General features: G+C 40.6%; 1 protein-coding gene across 3 annotated transcripts in view; it reads right to left on the bottom strand.

Moving 5' to 3' along the window:
- Window positions 1–12960, bottom strand: part of LOC112297546 (transmembrane protein 14C) — a 55793-nt gene extending 42833 nt beyond the window's left edge. Inside the window, exons 1-6 of one of the 3 annotated variants that reach the window (XM_053920408.2) lie at window positions 12813–12960; window positions 11773–11851; window positions 11365–11441; window positions 10017–10118; window positions 6787–6874; window positions 922–2371 (exon numbers count right to left, since the gene is read on the bottom strand). In XM_053920408.2, coding sequence (XP_053776383.1) covers window positions 2353–2371; window positions 6787–6874; window positions 10017–10118; window positions 11365–11441; window positions 11773–11795 — 309 coding nt within the window. In that variant the 5' untranslated portion in view covers window positions 11796–11851; window positions 12813–12960 and the 3' untranslated portion in view covers window positions 922–2352. Of the gene's footprint in view, window positions 1–921; window positions 2372–5347; window positions 5857–6786; window positions 6875–10016; window positions 10119–11364; window positions 11442–11772; window positions 11852–12812 lie in introns of those variants that run through there. The other 2 variants (XM_024552310.3, XM_045189109.2) reach the window with 2 other exon arrangements.
- Window positions 12961–15450: the final 2490 nt, after the last annotated feature.

Genomic DNA, 15450 nt, shown 5'->3' with positions numbered 1-15450 from the left:
CAAAATCCCATCTATAAAAGCCTGGAAGGATGGTAGCTTTAGATGGTCTGTGGTTACACCATCATAAAATAAGCTGCCTTTAATTGTGTGTGTGTGTGCATGAACATGTATGTATGTCACATACACATGTGTGTGTTTGGCGGATGTAAAATATTGACAAGGATTATAAAATACATATAACTATATTTTAATTAGTAACAACTACCCAAGCACTAGCTTAGAACCCAAAATAAGTCTGATGAATGTAGAATATTGTTTTTTTATTTAGAAAAATCTTTTGCCATGCCTCAGCCCTTAACAATTCATGATTCAAACATTTGGGGATAACAAGTCATAACTGATGCTCACTTCTGCCTGGCCCTCACACAACAACAGGGTTTTGGGGAACAAGCATAACGATAAAGGTTAGCTCTGTAAACGTACACTATACAGACAGCTCTTCACTGCTCAGGACACCCCAGCCTCCTGTGGGTGTTCCGGCCTTTGTAATATTCTCTAACTACTCCAGTTGGTTTTCTCCCACATTTCCCTAAAAGTCAGGGTTTTTTTTTTAAATATATTTATTGATTATGCTATTACAGTTGTCCCATTCCCCCCCCAACTCCACTCCATCCTGCCCACCCCCTCCCTCCCACATTCTTCCCCTATAGTTCATGTCCATGGGTCATGTATATAAGTTCTTTGGCTTCTACATTTCCTACACTATTCTTACCCTCCCCCTGTCTATTATCCACCTATCATTTATGCTTCTTATTCTCTGTACCTTTCCCCCCTCTCCCCCTCACACTCCCCTATTGACAACCCTCCATGTGATCTCCATTTCTGTGGTTCTGTTTCTGTTCTAGTTGTTTGCTTAGTTTTCTTTTGTTTTTGTTTTAGGTGTGGTCGTTAATAACTGTGAGTTTGCTGTCATTTTTACTGTTCCTATTTTTGATCTTCTTTTTCTTAGGTAACTCCCTTTAACATTTCATATAATAAGGGCTTGGTGATGATGAACTTCTTTAACTTGACCTTATCTGAGAAGCACTTTATCTTCCCTTCCATTCTAAATGATAGCTTTGCTGGATACATTAATCTTGGATGTAGGTCCTTGCGTTTAATCTTGGGTAATGTAATTATGATGTGCCTTGGTGTGTTCCTCCTTGGGTCTAGCTTCTTTGGGACTCTCTGAGCTTCCTGGACTTCCTGGAAGTCTGTTTCATTTGCCAGATTAGGGAAGTTCTCCTTCATTATTTGTTCAAATAAGTTTTCAATTTTTGTTCTTCCTCTTCTCCTGGCACCCCTATAATTCGGATGTTGGAATGTTTCAAGATGTCCTGGAGGTTCCTAAGCCTCTCCTCATTTTCCCGAATTCTTGTTTCTTCATTCTTTTCTGGTTGGATGTTCCTTTCTTCCTTCTGGTCCACACCATTGATTTGAGTCCCAGTTTCCTTCACATCACTATTGGTTCCCTGTACATTTTCCTTTGTTTCTCTTAGCATAGGCTTCATTTTTTCATCTACTTTTCGAACAGATTCAACCAATTCTGTGAGCATATTGATAACCAGTGCTTTGAACTGTGCATCCGATAGGTTGGCTATCTCTTCCTCGCTTAGTTGTATTTTTTCTGGAGCTTTGAAGTGTTCTGTCATTTGGGCCTTTTTTTTTTTTTTTTTTTTTTGTCTTGGCACGTCTGTTACTTTAAGGGGTGAGCCTTAGGTGTTCACCGGGGCGGGGTAACGCTGGTTGCTATGCTGTGACGCTGTACGTGGGGGAGGGACCCAGAGGGAGCAATGGTGCCCGCTTCACTCTCCTCCGGATCTCAATCTTTCACTCCGATACCCACAATCAAACTGGGCCCCTCTGGTGCTGGTTCCCGAGTGGGTGGGCTTGTGCACACTCTAGGCCCCTGTGGGTCTCTCCAACGACCTCTCCCGTGAGGCTGGGAGTCTCTCCTGCTGCCGCCCCAACCCCCACGGGCATTTTCAATCAAAGGTTTGAGGCTTTATTTCCCCGAGCTGTAGCCCTGGGTTGTGCGGTCTGCTTCGCTCCCCGCCGTTCGTCCGGTTTATCTGTGTTCGAATGTGGGGCTGCGGTGTGCTCTCCGCCACTCTGAGTCCGGCCCTCTGGGTTTATCTGTGCAAATGTGTGGCCGCAGGGTCTGCCAGTGCTTGGACTGCCTGCCCCGTTCGTCTCACACTCCGCCAGTCTCAGTCCTGCCACAGCCACGCGAGTCCTCTCCAACCCGGTGCCCGTCTCCGCCCCGCCTACCGGTCTAGATGAATGTTTATTTTTTATTTCCTTGGTGTCGGGCCCCCTTGCCGTTCGATTCTCTGTCAGTTCTGGTTGTGCGAGGAGGCGCAGTGTGTCTACCTACGCCGCCATCTTGGTTCTCCCAAAAGTCAGTTTTTTAAATATAAAAAAAACAAAAAGACTTGTTACAAAAGAAAAATAAAATTGGCCTTCTGCTTATAAAAAAAAAGATAATGAAATGTTCTGCCTACTTGATTTTCTTTGTCCATTGTCCTTAAGACTATACAGGACTAATGTCTAAAAGATCATAACGGGATTCGCCAAGGCTTGAAATCAAACCACAGATCAACGAACTGTTTGTAAACATGTCTTTGTTATTTAAACTATGAATCTGGCATAATTATATGATGAAAGCCAGTCACTGACTATGCCAGGAACTATAGAACAATTTTTTTTTAGGTATTTGCAAGTATATGATGTCAGACACTAACCGTCTCACAATCTATGAGTAGTTATTAACAGCAATATGTAAGGAGGACGTTGAGTCTCAGTAGACAAAAAGCTCAGTGAGTTACTGCTGCAACGGAGCTGTCCAACACTCTTACCTAGATCCTGGCTGCATGAACAGAAGTGCACAGTTGAGAATACAGTGCTCTGGTCACAGCCTGTGTGCAGAGCTCTGGGCATCACACTGTCAGAATGGGCCCGGGCGGACATGTCGTGTAAAATGCAGACGTGAGAACTAGGGCTCCTTCCTTGTTTTTTTTAAAGTAGTTTTACTGCTGATGTTGCATAATTTACAAGCTAAAAAGCTGGCAGCATGGAGCTGTCTGCCACAGCCTCCTAACAAAGTTTAGTTGTTAGTATCCTCTTAAATGTTGAAAAACAGCTCCTTTTCTTTCCTTTTTAAACATAAACATTTTTAATTGGCATTAACTCTAATCTGCCCTATCTTAGATTTTGTTCTATAATCATGAGTTTCTGTAGAGATATTCTCCATAGATGATAATATTCTACTGAAATGCCTAAAAAAGTTGCAGGCTGGCCTTTGCTTTATTCAGGGATTTTTAAGTCAGTCAGAAAAGGGATACTGGAGGTTCTTCACATATGTAACAGCATAGTAAACTGGAGACAGTGATGAATCAGCTACAAAGGTGATAATGTATTAAAGTCACATTTAAGATATTTGCTTTTATATATATTTTATAATGCAAGCTTTTGTAAAAACAATGCTGGGTGATAGATTAGTCTTAGAAAATATTCATCTGTGCAGAGAATACATTTTCTTCCATTAATTATTATGGAAACAAATTCACAGGTTATATATGGTATTTTCCAAAAGGACTATTAATAGAACCTTTTGAGATGAATTAGTATGAGAACATTTTTTAAATAGGATCACAGTCCAAGTGAATGCAACTTTTTTTTAATAGAACACTGGAAAAAAGTGCTAAGTCATTTGGCACCTCCTTACAAATATTTTACATGGTCACATTCATTAAATGTTACTACATTTCTGAATTTTTGCAAAAATATATTTTATCATAATAGAATGGCATTATTTTAATGAGTTTGAAAAACTGACATGGTCAGTTCAGAAAATCAAGTCTGAATAAGGTCATTGCATTTAAAACATATATATGTACTTGATGAAGGTTTGACTTTCATTGTACATAGGTCTTATAATTCATAAACATGTCCTGTATCTTGGAATAAAAATGTTTGTTATATATTTAAAGTCATGAATGGTAAGGAGTGTGTTTAAACTGTTATAAACAGTAGTACCTCATAAGACCATGATGATCTCGTGTATGTAAGTACTACAAAGTACTATAAACAAATTAGTTGCTATTTGTTGTATAGCACATATGTTTACACACTCAGTGCCCTAATACTCCCTGAGGGAATCATCTTTTAAGTGGTCCTTGCAGTGGTATTTTTCACGTTTTTCACGTTTTCGACTTCTGCTCTGAAAATTTTTTTAACAACATGATAATGATGGTAGATTTTTCTCTATTGTTTCTAGTGAAAGGCTTTTAGTCCACCAGAAACTACCATCAAATGTTATTAAATGTTAATGTTGCCATTCTGTAAATACTGAATTTTTCCTGTCATTTAGCACAGCCTCGCTTCCATCTGTCTTAATGCTGGCATTAAGATCGTGAGCCCTTTTTCTCCCAAAGTGCAGGCTTTGAAATTACTTTTATTAAGTTATTGATACAATTTGATATTTTTTCATAATCTATATTTAAACAAAATTACATCATTGCATCTTTTCTAAATTCATCTCCATTAAAACTTTCCTTAACAAGCTACCAGACTGCTTTTGCCACCATTAGCCATAATGTGTTTGTATGTTTAATTTATTTTCACAATAAACTTGTGTAATGGAAAAAATAAATAAAAGGTTTTTTTTAAGATTTTATTTATTTTTAGAGAGAAGGGAAGGGAGGGAGAAAAAGGGAGAAAAACATTAATGTGTGGTTGCCTCTCGCATGCCCCAAACTGGGAACCTGGCCCGCAACCCAGGCATGTACCCCGACTGGGAATCAAACCAGTGACCCTTTGGTTCGCAGGCCTGCACTCAATCCACTGAGCCATGTCAGCCAGAGTTAGGACTCCTTTCTAAATCCAACCAATACCAGTTAAGTTGGAGGTAAGGAGCAAATATCACCTTCTTTTTAAAGAGAGAGAAACTAAAGAGTCCAGAATGAGTTAATTCTTAATGCTGATAAAAGCAAAGTGAGGTGAAAAATGTGCCAGTATCCATCCAGTGAACTGACAATGTCAGTGCACCATTAATGTGTCCAAAGTCGAGACCCACCTAGGTAATTCAAGTTCCAGGTAGGTCTTTTAGTTCATATTTACAGATTAACTAGTTAACCAAAATTTCTTTTTTTATTACACAGTCCTAATCTTAGAAATTCTCACTACAGGTCGTTTTCAAAGCCAGCTTCAATGCTATATACAACAAATAACTTCCCTTGGTCCTTAAATTTTTTGAAATGGGTAATCCCTAAATAAAATATTTTAGAAACTTTCATTTCCCTCTATTATACTAATACATTTCATTCTATGTTCCAGACACCTCTGGCAACAAAGACACCAAAGAAAATATTACTTATACTAAACTTTATTTCCACTAATATTTCCCTTTACATAATTTCAAAGTAGGCCTGGCTCTAAGATGAACAAAAGAACAGATAACCCAAATCTCATGAGAGATTTTTTTCCACAATATTCTTCTAAGGGCATGAGGAGTTTCAGGGCCCCCAATGTTGACACCTAACATTTTACCCCTTGAGACTTTATGTAAAAGTACAGAAAGAAGAAATAACATCAAAACACAAGAATCAAATTATACGAGGGTATTATAAACTCTCATGATATATGCTACCCATCTCTTTAGGGCTGTAATAATAATGACTGATACTTTTCTCTGCAGAGTTCAACATGTTTTTTTAAGTAAAATGTCTGCATATGTTAAAACGCTGCACTTATTTCTCTCAATATATTAAAAGTAGTGGAAGTTTTAAAATTCTTCAAGAGTCCAAGCTGGAACATGACTATGACTGATGGGGTCTATTGAACAAACTAATTCCAAGTTTGGCAACCATCAGCAAACTGTTGAAACAAAATAAACAAAAAACATCATGTAAAGAACAGAACTGGCACTTGACTATTTTCTTAAAGGATTAGGGCTCTGTGGGTCCCTCACTGCCTAGTGAGCAGGCACCATGGCAGAGGAAGTAGAGATGGAACTTCCATCCCTCAAGAGGCACCAAAGAAAAACCTTGCCAGGGTCAGTCTTGTGCTGAGGACTTAAAATAGTACATGTGATCTGGAGTGCCTAATCCTACTGCCAATAATCCTGAGATGAGAAAACTGAAGGCTGGAAAGTTCAAGGCCTCCCCATGGTCACAGAGCTAGCTGATGGTACATTTGCAACCTCCCAGTTTATTGCTCTTGACCTTGGTCTGCACTATGAAACATTTTGCTTGACAGCATCATAACTATGACCAAATGACCAAAGTCATAGTTGTAATTAATCATTTCTTAAAGCAGATTTTTAAAAATTCCCCCATCTTTAGGGTCTCTTTATTATGCTTAAGGACTACAGTTCAAAAAAAATCTGGTTTGGATTTTATAATCAGTTAATTAGAAATAGGAATCAACAGAAATTCCCTTCAAGCAAAACTTTCAATAAAAGGCACCCACGCAACTAAGAAGTAAACGTGGAACCCACACTGAATAAGCTGTGGTCATGCTTTGCACTGAAGCTTCTTCCTCTGTAGGGAGGAGCCAGGATGGGCCAGAGAGCAAATGTGAGAGGAAAACTGTTTCCAGAAGGAATGAACATACTTATTTCACTTTCACATAAATAACATCAGCTACTGTTTTTGCAGCCTTTCCTACTTGTATATACATTAAATCATTTTAGTTGACGCTCAGCATCAAGTATACTGAAACGAGTAAATCTGTGGGTGTACAAAGTATTACGGGCATTAAATTAAAATCTATACTGGTGAAGAACTGCAATAGAACAGAAAGTACCTGGCACCCGCAATTAAGCCCGCAGGCATAAATTTTCCAGAGTGGTAGAATCTCATTCCCATAATGCCAGCCAAGGTTCCAGATGTAGCTGATGGGAAAAAGGCAAAGTTCATTACATCTTATATTTGGGAGAACTAAAAGAAGTGACCAAAGTCCCACCCATCTTTCAAGGGCCATACCCCGTCTCATGCCTCACGAGTTCAGGGAGCTTCATGACCACCCGCATCCTGTGAGACTTAAGCACAAACACTAGAATACAAGGCCCTCACAGCCTGGGTCCCATCAGCCCTTCCTGCCTTATCTCCTACCTCTCCTCAGACATAAATTTCTTTTCTCCAAACTGCTTTTGGGTTTTTTTCCCCTCCTTTTCTTGACAATTCTATTGGGTTGGCCAAAAAGTTCATTTGGTTTTTTCCATAAGATGGCTCTAGTAGTGCTTAGTTGTCTTTTAATTTCATTCAAAACAATTTTGTTAGATTGTATTGTGACAGCTGTCATATCAGTATGCATTTATATATAAAAATATCAAAATTGGTGAATTTTTGTGCAGCTGTTTTAATACTGATGATTTTCATACACAATGTTTTCAACATATTATGCTTTATTATTTCAAGATAGATAAAAATGCAACTGAAACACAAAAAAAGGATTTGTGCAGTGTACGGAGAAGGTGCTGTCACTGATTAAACGTATCCAAAGTGGTTTGCGAAGTTTCACACTGGAGATTTCTCGCTGGATGAGGCTCCATGGTCAGGTAGACCAGCTGAAGTTGATAGCAAGCAAATCAAGACATTAACTAAGAACAATCAATGTTATACCCACTCGGGAGATAGTTGACATACTTTTATTTTATGGAAAAAACTCAACAGGCTTTTTGGCCAACCCAGTATTTACCCTATATGCTCTTCCCACTCAACATCTGTTAAAATACCTACTATGTATGCCATGCACTGTACTGGATGCTGGAGAACACACCAAAAAGGTCTCTGTCCTACAGTTCTTCAAGTTTGATGGGACAAATTTGTGAGGATCAGACAAAAACTTAGTAGACTTGTATTACGGGTACAATTAATGCAGTACAAATAACAGGAAGACTGTGAAGATTTGCTGAGGAAGTAAGGACTGAGTGGAGACCTGAAAGCAGCAGTTAATGAGCTAAAGGGGAAGGAAGCACATTCCAAGCAAAGGGAGTAATATATGTAGGGCCACATGCTGAGAGGCCTTGTGGAGAAAAGGCCAGTATGGTGAAGAACTCAAGATATGACTAGCGATGAAGAGAGGCCAGATCCCTGTGGTCTCTTACAGATTGTGGTCCTCATCCTAAGAGCAATGAGACGCCATTAAAGGACATTCAATTGAGTTGCATTCTGAAAAGAGTTCTACCTGTATCACAGAAAACAAACTGCAGGGATACAAGCATGCACGGATATCAATTAACAAACTTCCTCAGGAAAGCAGGGAAAGAGAGGGATGCCTGGGATGAGGACAGTGGCCATGGAGATAGAGGAGGAGACAATTTAGGATGTATTGGAAGCAGTGCTGATAGGACTTGCTGATGAGTTAGAAAGAGGGAGGGGAAGAGTGCAATCAAGACCTGAATGGATGGAGAACACCAGAAGACAACGTGCTGGAGGACGGGAAGTCAGGCTTTGGGACATCTTGATTTCAAGCAGACAACTGTATATAAAAGAGTAAAGCTTGGAGGAGAGAGAAACTTGTGAGTCATTTGTATATTGGTGGTAATTTAAGGCCTGGGCTTCAAGGACATTGTCAAATGAGAAAATATAAAGATGATTTAAAAAGCCAGGCCTTAAGCACTTTAATACTTAATGACCAAAAAAAAGGAAAAGGGTCAACAAAAGAGAATGAGGAAAAAGAAAAAAAGAAAAACCAGGAGATGAAAAAAATGGATTGGTGTACTGTCCTGAAAGCAAGTAACAGGCTAAATAATAGGAGGACTACACTGGATTTTGAAAAATACAGGTCACTGGCAGCTTCAGAGAAAGCTACCTATTTCCATGAACAAAGAGGACAGAAATGGAGACTGAAGTGGGTCAAAAATGTACGAGAGGTGTGGAAACAAAGGAAGTACAATGAATTTAGAGAAGTTTCTAAAGGGAAAGAACAGAAGCAACTGGAGAAGGAAGTAGGGTCACGAGGTCCTTTTTTTTGTGGGTGCGATGAGCACGTCTGAACATCAGAGGAATCTATCTGAAATGTAGAATATAACTAAGAGATCGCATCAGTGACAGCATAAAGCTCCAAGACGGAATGGGAGAAGAGACCCAAAACCAGGGTGAAGGGACTGGCCTTGGCAAAGAGAAAGAGGACAAGGGAAGGTTTGGATGTCAATGGCATAAAGTCCGGGTCCCCTTGTGATGGCTGCTGTTTCTTCTTTAGGTAGGCAATGAGGGTCATTTGCTAGAGTGAAGAAGTGGGGTCACAAATGGAAACGTAAGTCTGAAAGTCATTCTGGAGCTTTAGTGAGGGAGGTGTTAGGCAGAGCTAAGAGCTGGGCACCTCCTCCTTCGCCAGCACACACCATATGAGCTATCACTGACATCCCATCCCAGCCCAGGCAGAACTGTACAAACCACTCTGTTAACATGCTTGTCCTCCCCACCATACTAGTAAGGGCCAGAACTGCATGCTTCCTCATAGTATGGGTTTGTGGAGACAGTGAGGAACACACACTCCTAGCAGACCATCTGACGCATAGGTGGAGCTCAATAAAAATGTACCAAAAGCAACCCTGATAGTAAGTAATCTTCCCTTCCCTGCACTTCTCACTGTCTGTGCTGCTCACAGGCCACTTCAGCAATCCCACAGAATCACTTTTTATGTCCCTAATTAAGGTGCAGGCTCCTTGAAGGCAAGGCCTATGTTTTACACGTTTAGCTTACTGCTAAGGGGCTAATGATTTAAAAATGGGGAAAATGCAATATTGATGAAAACCTAGACACGTGATCCTTTAGTGATACTCAAGCAGACAGTTTTTAGTGGGTAATCACAATGGTTAAGAGACATGGACTAATTTCACTGGAAAATCTAAATTTATGAGGTATGAAAACCTTTTCATATTCTGTACGTAAAAAATAAGCAGAAACCAGCACAACCCCCCATTAAAACTTCCCCAGGGCGTGGCAGAAGCAACCTGACGCACCCCACCAAACCTCTGGTAGAGTCTTCTGGATAAATAATTAACTGGGAAGACAGTGAAGCTGACATACCTAGGAAAACCCAAATGTTCCTTGGATCCTGAGAGAGCTGATAAGCACCCAGGCCTGCTAAACCACCAAAGAGGAGCCCAGCAGCCAGAGATGGGACACTACCTGGAGGAAAGCAAACACATGCCTGTAATAAAATGTCAAACATTTATTTCATTAATAGAAGCCACCAGACTTCCCTTCCTGACAAAGGAAAACAGCTAGGGAACTCTCAATGCAGTTCTCAAACACAAAAATGTTTTGGAGAATGAGCTAAATAGCTCTGGTAAAATTACCACAGAAATCAGGGTAATAACACACCATTTCTCTCTCTAATAGGGAGGGTGCTTCCACCCAAAAAGGGTAACTACTGCTTATAAAAGCATCTGTTTAAGAAACAAGAAATTATGGCAATTGGAGTTCCATTCATGTATTGCCTTTATGTTGTTTTTTTAGAAGAAAAACTATGATGCCTTTATATTTGCATCTGCAAATATAGAAAAACCTCTGAAATCAATTCCATATCATGTTTGAATGCTATACGTTTTACACACATACTACACATAGGCAACACACACTGTATTTTTATATGTGTGCACACTTATCGGATCTCTTATACATAGTGGCGATATTACAGCAGATCCGAAAATGTGTGATATCTCAGTAATTTTGCATTTATGAGTCTCATATAAAAAAAGAAGAAGGGGGAGTGAAGGAGAGAGGAGGGTGGAGGAGGAGAGTCCTAAATAGGCCTGGTTAACTCACCAAGGACTGTAACTGTCCAGGGACAAGACCTTGGGCAAATCCCAAAAGGAGGGGGAAACAGGGTGAGTTAAAAGAAGATTTGGAGAAGAATAATATAAAAATTCATGTGTGTGCAAGCGTGCGTGTGTATTGGGGTGGGGATGTAGATAATGCATAGAAATGAGCAGGCTCTCTCATGTATCCCTGCCTAATTTAATGAGGAACTTAAAAAAAATGACTATGTGGAGACTAGAAGTTTCCTCGTACTCTAAAAGAAGAGCACAGAGGTGGCAGGCACACTGGGGTCAAGGCCGATGTATGGCAGTTGCTGATAATAACAATCTACTACCACCCCTGCCCAGCATCTTTAGATAAAGAGGCAAAAACAAGTAATTCATAAGAAGCCTCAGCCTTAACTCAGCCAGATAACCCAAAGGCAAGTGCAGGGGGAGCCACTGCAGGAGGAGCTTCCACAGGAATTGCCAGACTGACAATAAGCCAGCACTCAAGCTAGAGGGCCTAAAGCAAACCTGATTCAAATAAGATTGCACTTTGGGGACCCTGGGGACTCACTCTTCACCAGGAACAATGTGAAGATCTTAATAGGTTAAGTAACTACAAAACATACCGGCTTTTGCATAACCAATAATCCCACCAGAAGTAACCAGTGCTGCGTAGCCAAAGCCAATCCAATGTAAAGGCACTCTGAAAAAAAGAGTTAAGAAATCACTGCCAGCCATGTCTAAAAAAATGAAAACAAAACCCCCACAATCATAGAATGGAATTTAAAAGGTCATCATTACAGTACAATCCTGTCACTGTGGAAGTGAAAATGAAGCCCAGATGTTAGACGACTTGCCTGAAGTCACACAACTAGTCGGTGGCAGAGCTGGACTCAAACCCTGGCTTGCATGTCTATTATCCTATACTCAGTACTGCCCTGGCGGTCTACTCTTAGAGCCGTTTTCAGAAGGGAAAAAACCCTCTGGTTCTGAGAATCTCGGAGCTACTCCACTCCCATTCATTATGCACTTACAGTGGGCCGGTGTCCTTCTGCATTGCTCCCTCTCACACAGTCTAGACAGGAGACTACGCGGGGTCTGCACCTGCAGGGGCTGGATCAGAGGGTGGTTAATAGCACACCGTCTAACAGTCAGAAAGAAGTGGGTCCAGGTTTCAGTTCCACCCCTTCGTAACTCAGAAGTAATGGGCAAGCTACCCAACCTCCCTGAGCCTCGGTTTCCTTCACTGTACCATGAGAATAACAACGGTACGAATTTCCTGGGGCTGTTGTGGGCACTAACTGGGATAATATATACAACAAAAGTGAACCATTTTTGTAAAAGTCTCAATTCTAATAACAGGACCACAGGAAACTGAGCAAAATTCACTAACCAGCTCTATACAAACCTTTTCAACAGTTAACCAAATTATGTATCACAAAATCGGAAAGCAAATGTCATCTGTGCCCTTGATTCAACCATTTGAATTGTTCCTTTTAGGGGAGAAAGGTGCTGCTTTTTCCTTTTGCTCAAAGAATCAAACTATTTCAATACTTAACATTTGTAAAACTTTTAGACGGTTATTTACTTTTGCATCTAACTCAGTTGTTGGGAGGAAAGAGGACAAAATGCAGGAAAACTCACGTCATAATTACGACACTATATACACCCTTATTAAAGCAACTCCTAATTTCTTAAAGAAATGCATTTTACATCCAGTGAGGCTAAGAGTGAAAGCAACACATACACCTTTCGTTTCATTTAAACTATTAAATGTGTATAAAAAGAGGTGGCCAGTCATTAATTCATAAAGGCATTGAGTTACCAAGATTTTTAAGGAGATGAAGCAATAAAACCTCCAGGAAGCTAAACAGCACTAAACTATTTGCTTCGAGAACTGAAGGTTTCCACAAGATTCACAACCTATTTTGAGGAAAGCAGAAAATGCGCGACTAGAAAGGCAACTGTGATGCAACCTAAAGCTCCCGCCTGGACCCAGGGGACGAAGAGCACGCAGCAGCAAAGCCTCCTATATAATACCAGAAAATCAAAACAATTATATAATAATAATTACCAAGAACCCGAACCGCTTTCCTACAGGCCTGCTCCGAACGACGAGGGTGCACAGGCCGTGGGGCGGGGTGTCCGGCGCCGGAAATGTCGCGCTCCCGCTCAGTGTCCCGGAAGCGGGCCAGGACGTGGGGCGGAGCAGAGCGTGGGGGTGGGGCTTGAAGCGGGGAGTGGCGGGCGAGCCGAGTCCAGCGGCCCGGCAGCGGCCTTGTCGCGCCTGCGCCAGTCCCAGCACCTACCCCAGCTGTAAGCCTGGGTGGCTAAATGCCGAAAGCCCAGAGTTTGAGTCGGGTCTTGAGAGAGGCTGAATGCGTTGAACCAGGCGAGTGGGAGGAGGACGTCTGACACTGGATTCTGAAGGACCCCATTCAAGGAGAGACACGTTACTAGGTGTAAACCAGATGCCGGCAGGCCATCCGGGAGGATTGTCACTGTAGCCCCGTCACGTTTTTTGCCTCCAGCTGGGAGGGACACTTCTACCTGCACGGAATATGATGTCCAGAAGCTAGCAGTTGGCTCTCTTCGGTGTTATAGAGAGTGAGGCTACTTGAGAAGCACCTTAAAGGGGGAAAGAGGGTAACTTAAATACAGGATCTGGCAGAAGTAAGGCCTGCTTGAGTGTGGTTGGTAGGGTAATAATTTTTAGTTTTAATTTGAACATTTCACCTGTGTGTTATTGTTATATTATAGGATTAAATGCTTATGATTTTGTAATAAAAAAAAGGGGCCGTTATTTGTGCTGGACCCTGTATAATTTACAACTTCCTCAGTGATGTCCCAGTGCCCACAAGACATCTCCACTCCCACTCCACATCTGCTTCTCTTCCGTGGCTTTCTCGAACCATTCACTCAGCTGCTGTACACCAAAATTTGGGTGTCATCCTTGATGTGTCTTCTTCATCCCCTGCAAGTATCAACATAGATAAATCTTATAAATACAATATTCAGTGAAAAGGAAATTGAAGCACATACATACTATAAAACTTTCCACCTGTAGCAGCTCCTACCTCTAGATATCAGTGTTTACCATAGGTGATTCTAAGAGCTAAGAATTTTGAAAAATTCCTACTGGAATGGCCAGACCTCCACCAACTTAATAGAAGACTCTTCTGAAAAGCTTAATACCCTCTTGGTCCACCCATGTTGGCAAACCAAAGATGGGACTTGTTTTAACCAGCTGGATGGATTTAGGGATTCATTTCTCTCTACGTAGGTGCAGGCTTCAAACCTTAAATTATATCCCGCATGATCATCCTCCTGCCCTTTAGACTTAAAGAAATTGAACCACAGAAAATTAAGTGAATTTTCTACAATCTTAGTCCTTGATTGAGCTGTTATTTGAAATAAGGTTTATTACACACCCTTAACTCTACATCATGCTGCCTCTTATAGTGTCATTCCTCAACCAAAACGCAGTTCTGTGTGTACAGCCATCATAAAATATCATAACATAGGGTCTCTGAATTGTGACCAAAAGAACTGTGTAAGATATTCTCACAACTTTTTCACATTCTAACCAATTTGGACTAATCACATTTATATTCACCTTGCCAAATAACATTCCATATCACACCCATCACAAAATTTTTAAAAATCATAAATGAAAGGAACTGGTTTCTACTCTATTTTGATTAGTTCCACACATGATTTGTGTTTAGTAATGTTTCTAATGGTATGAACATATTTTGGGAGAAGCTCAGCATTTTTCCTCCACCCATAATCCCCTCCCCTTTGGCAATCATCAGCTTGTTCTCTGTATCTCTGGGTGTTTTTATGCATTTGTCTTGTTTTTTTTTAGATTCCACATATAAGTGAAGTCATATAGTATTTGTCTTTCTCTGTCTGGCTTATTTCACTTGGCTTAATCCCCTCTAGGTTCATACACGTTGTCACAAATTCCAAAATTTTATTATTATTACTAAGTAATATTCCATTGAATATATACCACATCTTCTTTATTCATTCATCTATCAATGGACATCTCTATGTTGCTTCCATACCTTGGCTATTGTAAATAATACTTCAGTGAACATAAGGCTGATATATCTTTCCAAATTACCATTTTTGTTTTCTTCAGATAAATACCCAGAAGTGGTATTGTTGGGTCATATGGCAGCTCTACTTTTAATTTTTGAAGGAAATCTCCATGCCATTTTCCGTGGTGGCTGCACCAATTTATAATCCACCAACAGGGCACGAGGGTTCCCTTTTGTCCACATCCTTGGCAGCACTTGATTTCTTTATGATGGCCATTTTGAAGGGTGTGAGGTGGTTTCTTGTTCTGATTTGCATTTTCTCTAATGATTAGTGGTGTTGAGCCTCTTTTAATGCCTGTTGGTCATCTGTGTGTCCTCTTTGAAGAAATGCCTCTTATTCAGGACCTCTGTCCATGTTTTAAATGGATTGGGGCTTGGGGGTTTTTTGGGCGGAGGGGTGTGGTGGTGTTAAGTTGTATGAATTCTTTATATAGTTTAAATTTTAACCCCTTACTGAATATACCATTTGTATCTTCTCCCATTCAATAGTTTTCTTTCCATCTTGTTGATGCCTTCATTGTGCAAAAACCTTTTAGTCTGTTATAGGCTCTTAATTAGGAGCCCACTGAATTACTACAACCCTGAACCACAAATGTGTAAATGGGG

Source organism: Desmodus rotundus, chromosome 3, assembly GCF_022682495.2.
Source record: "Desmodus rotundus isolate HL8 chromosome 3, HLdesRot8A.1, whole genome shotgun sequence".
Lineage (NCBI taxonomy): Eukaryota > Metazoa > Chordata > Mammalia > Chiroptera > Phyllostomidae > Desmodus > Desmodus rotundus.
This window is presented reverse-complemented; position numbering and strand designations above follow the sequence as displayed.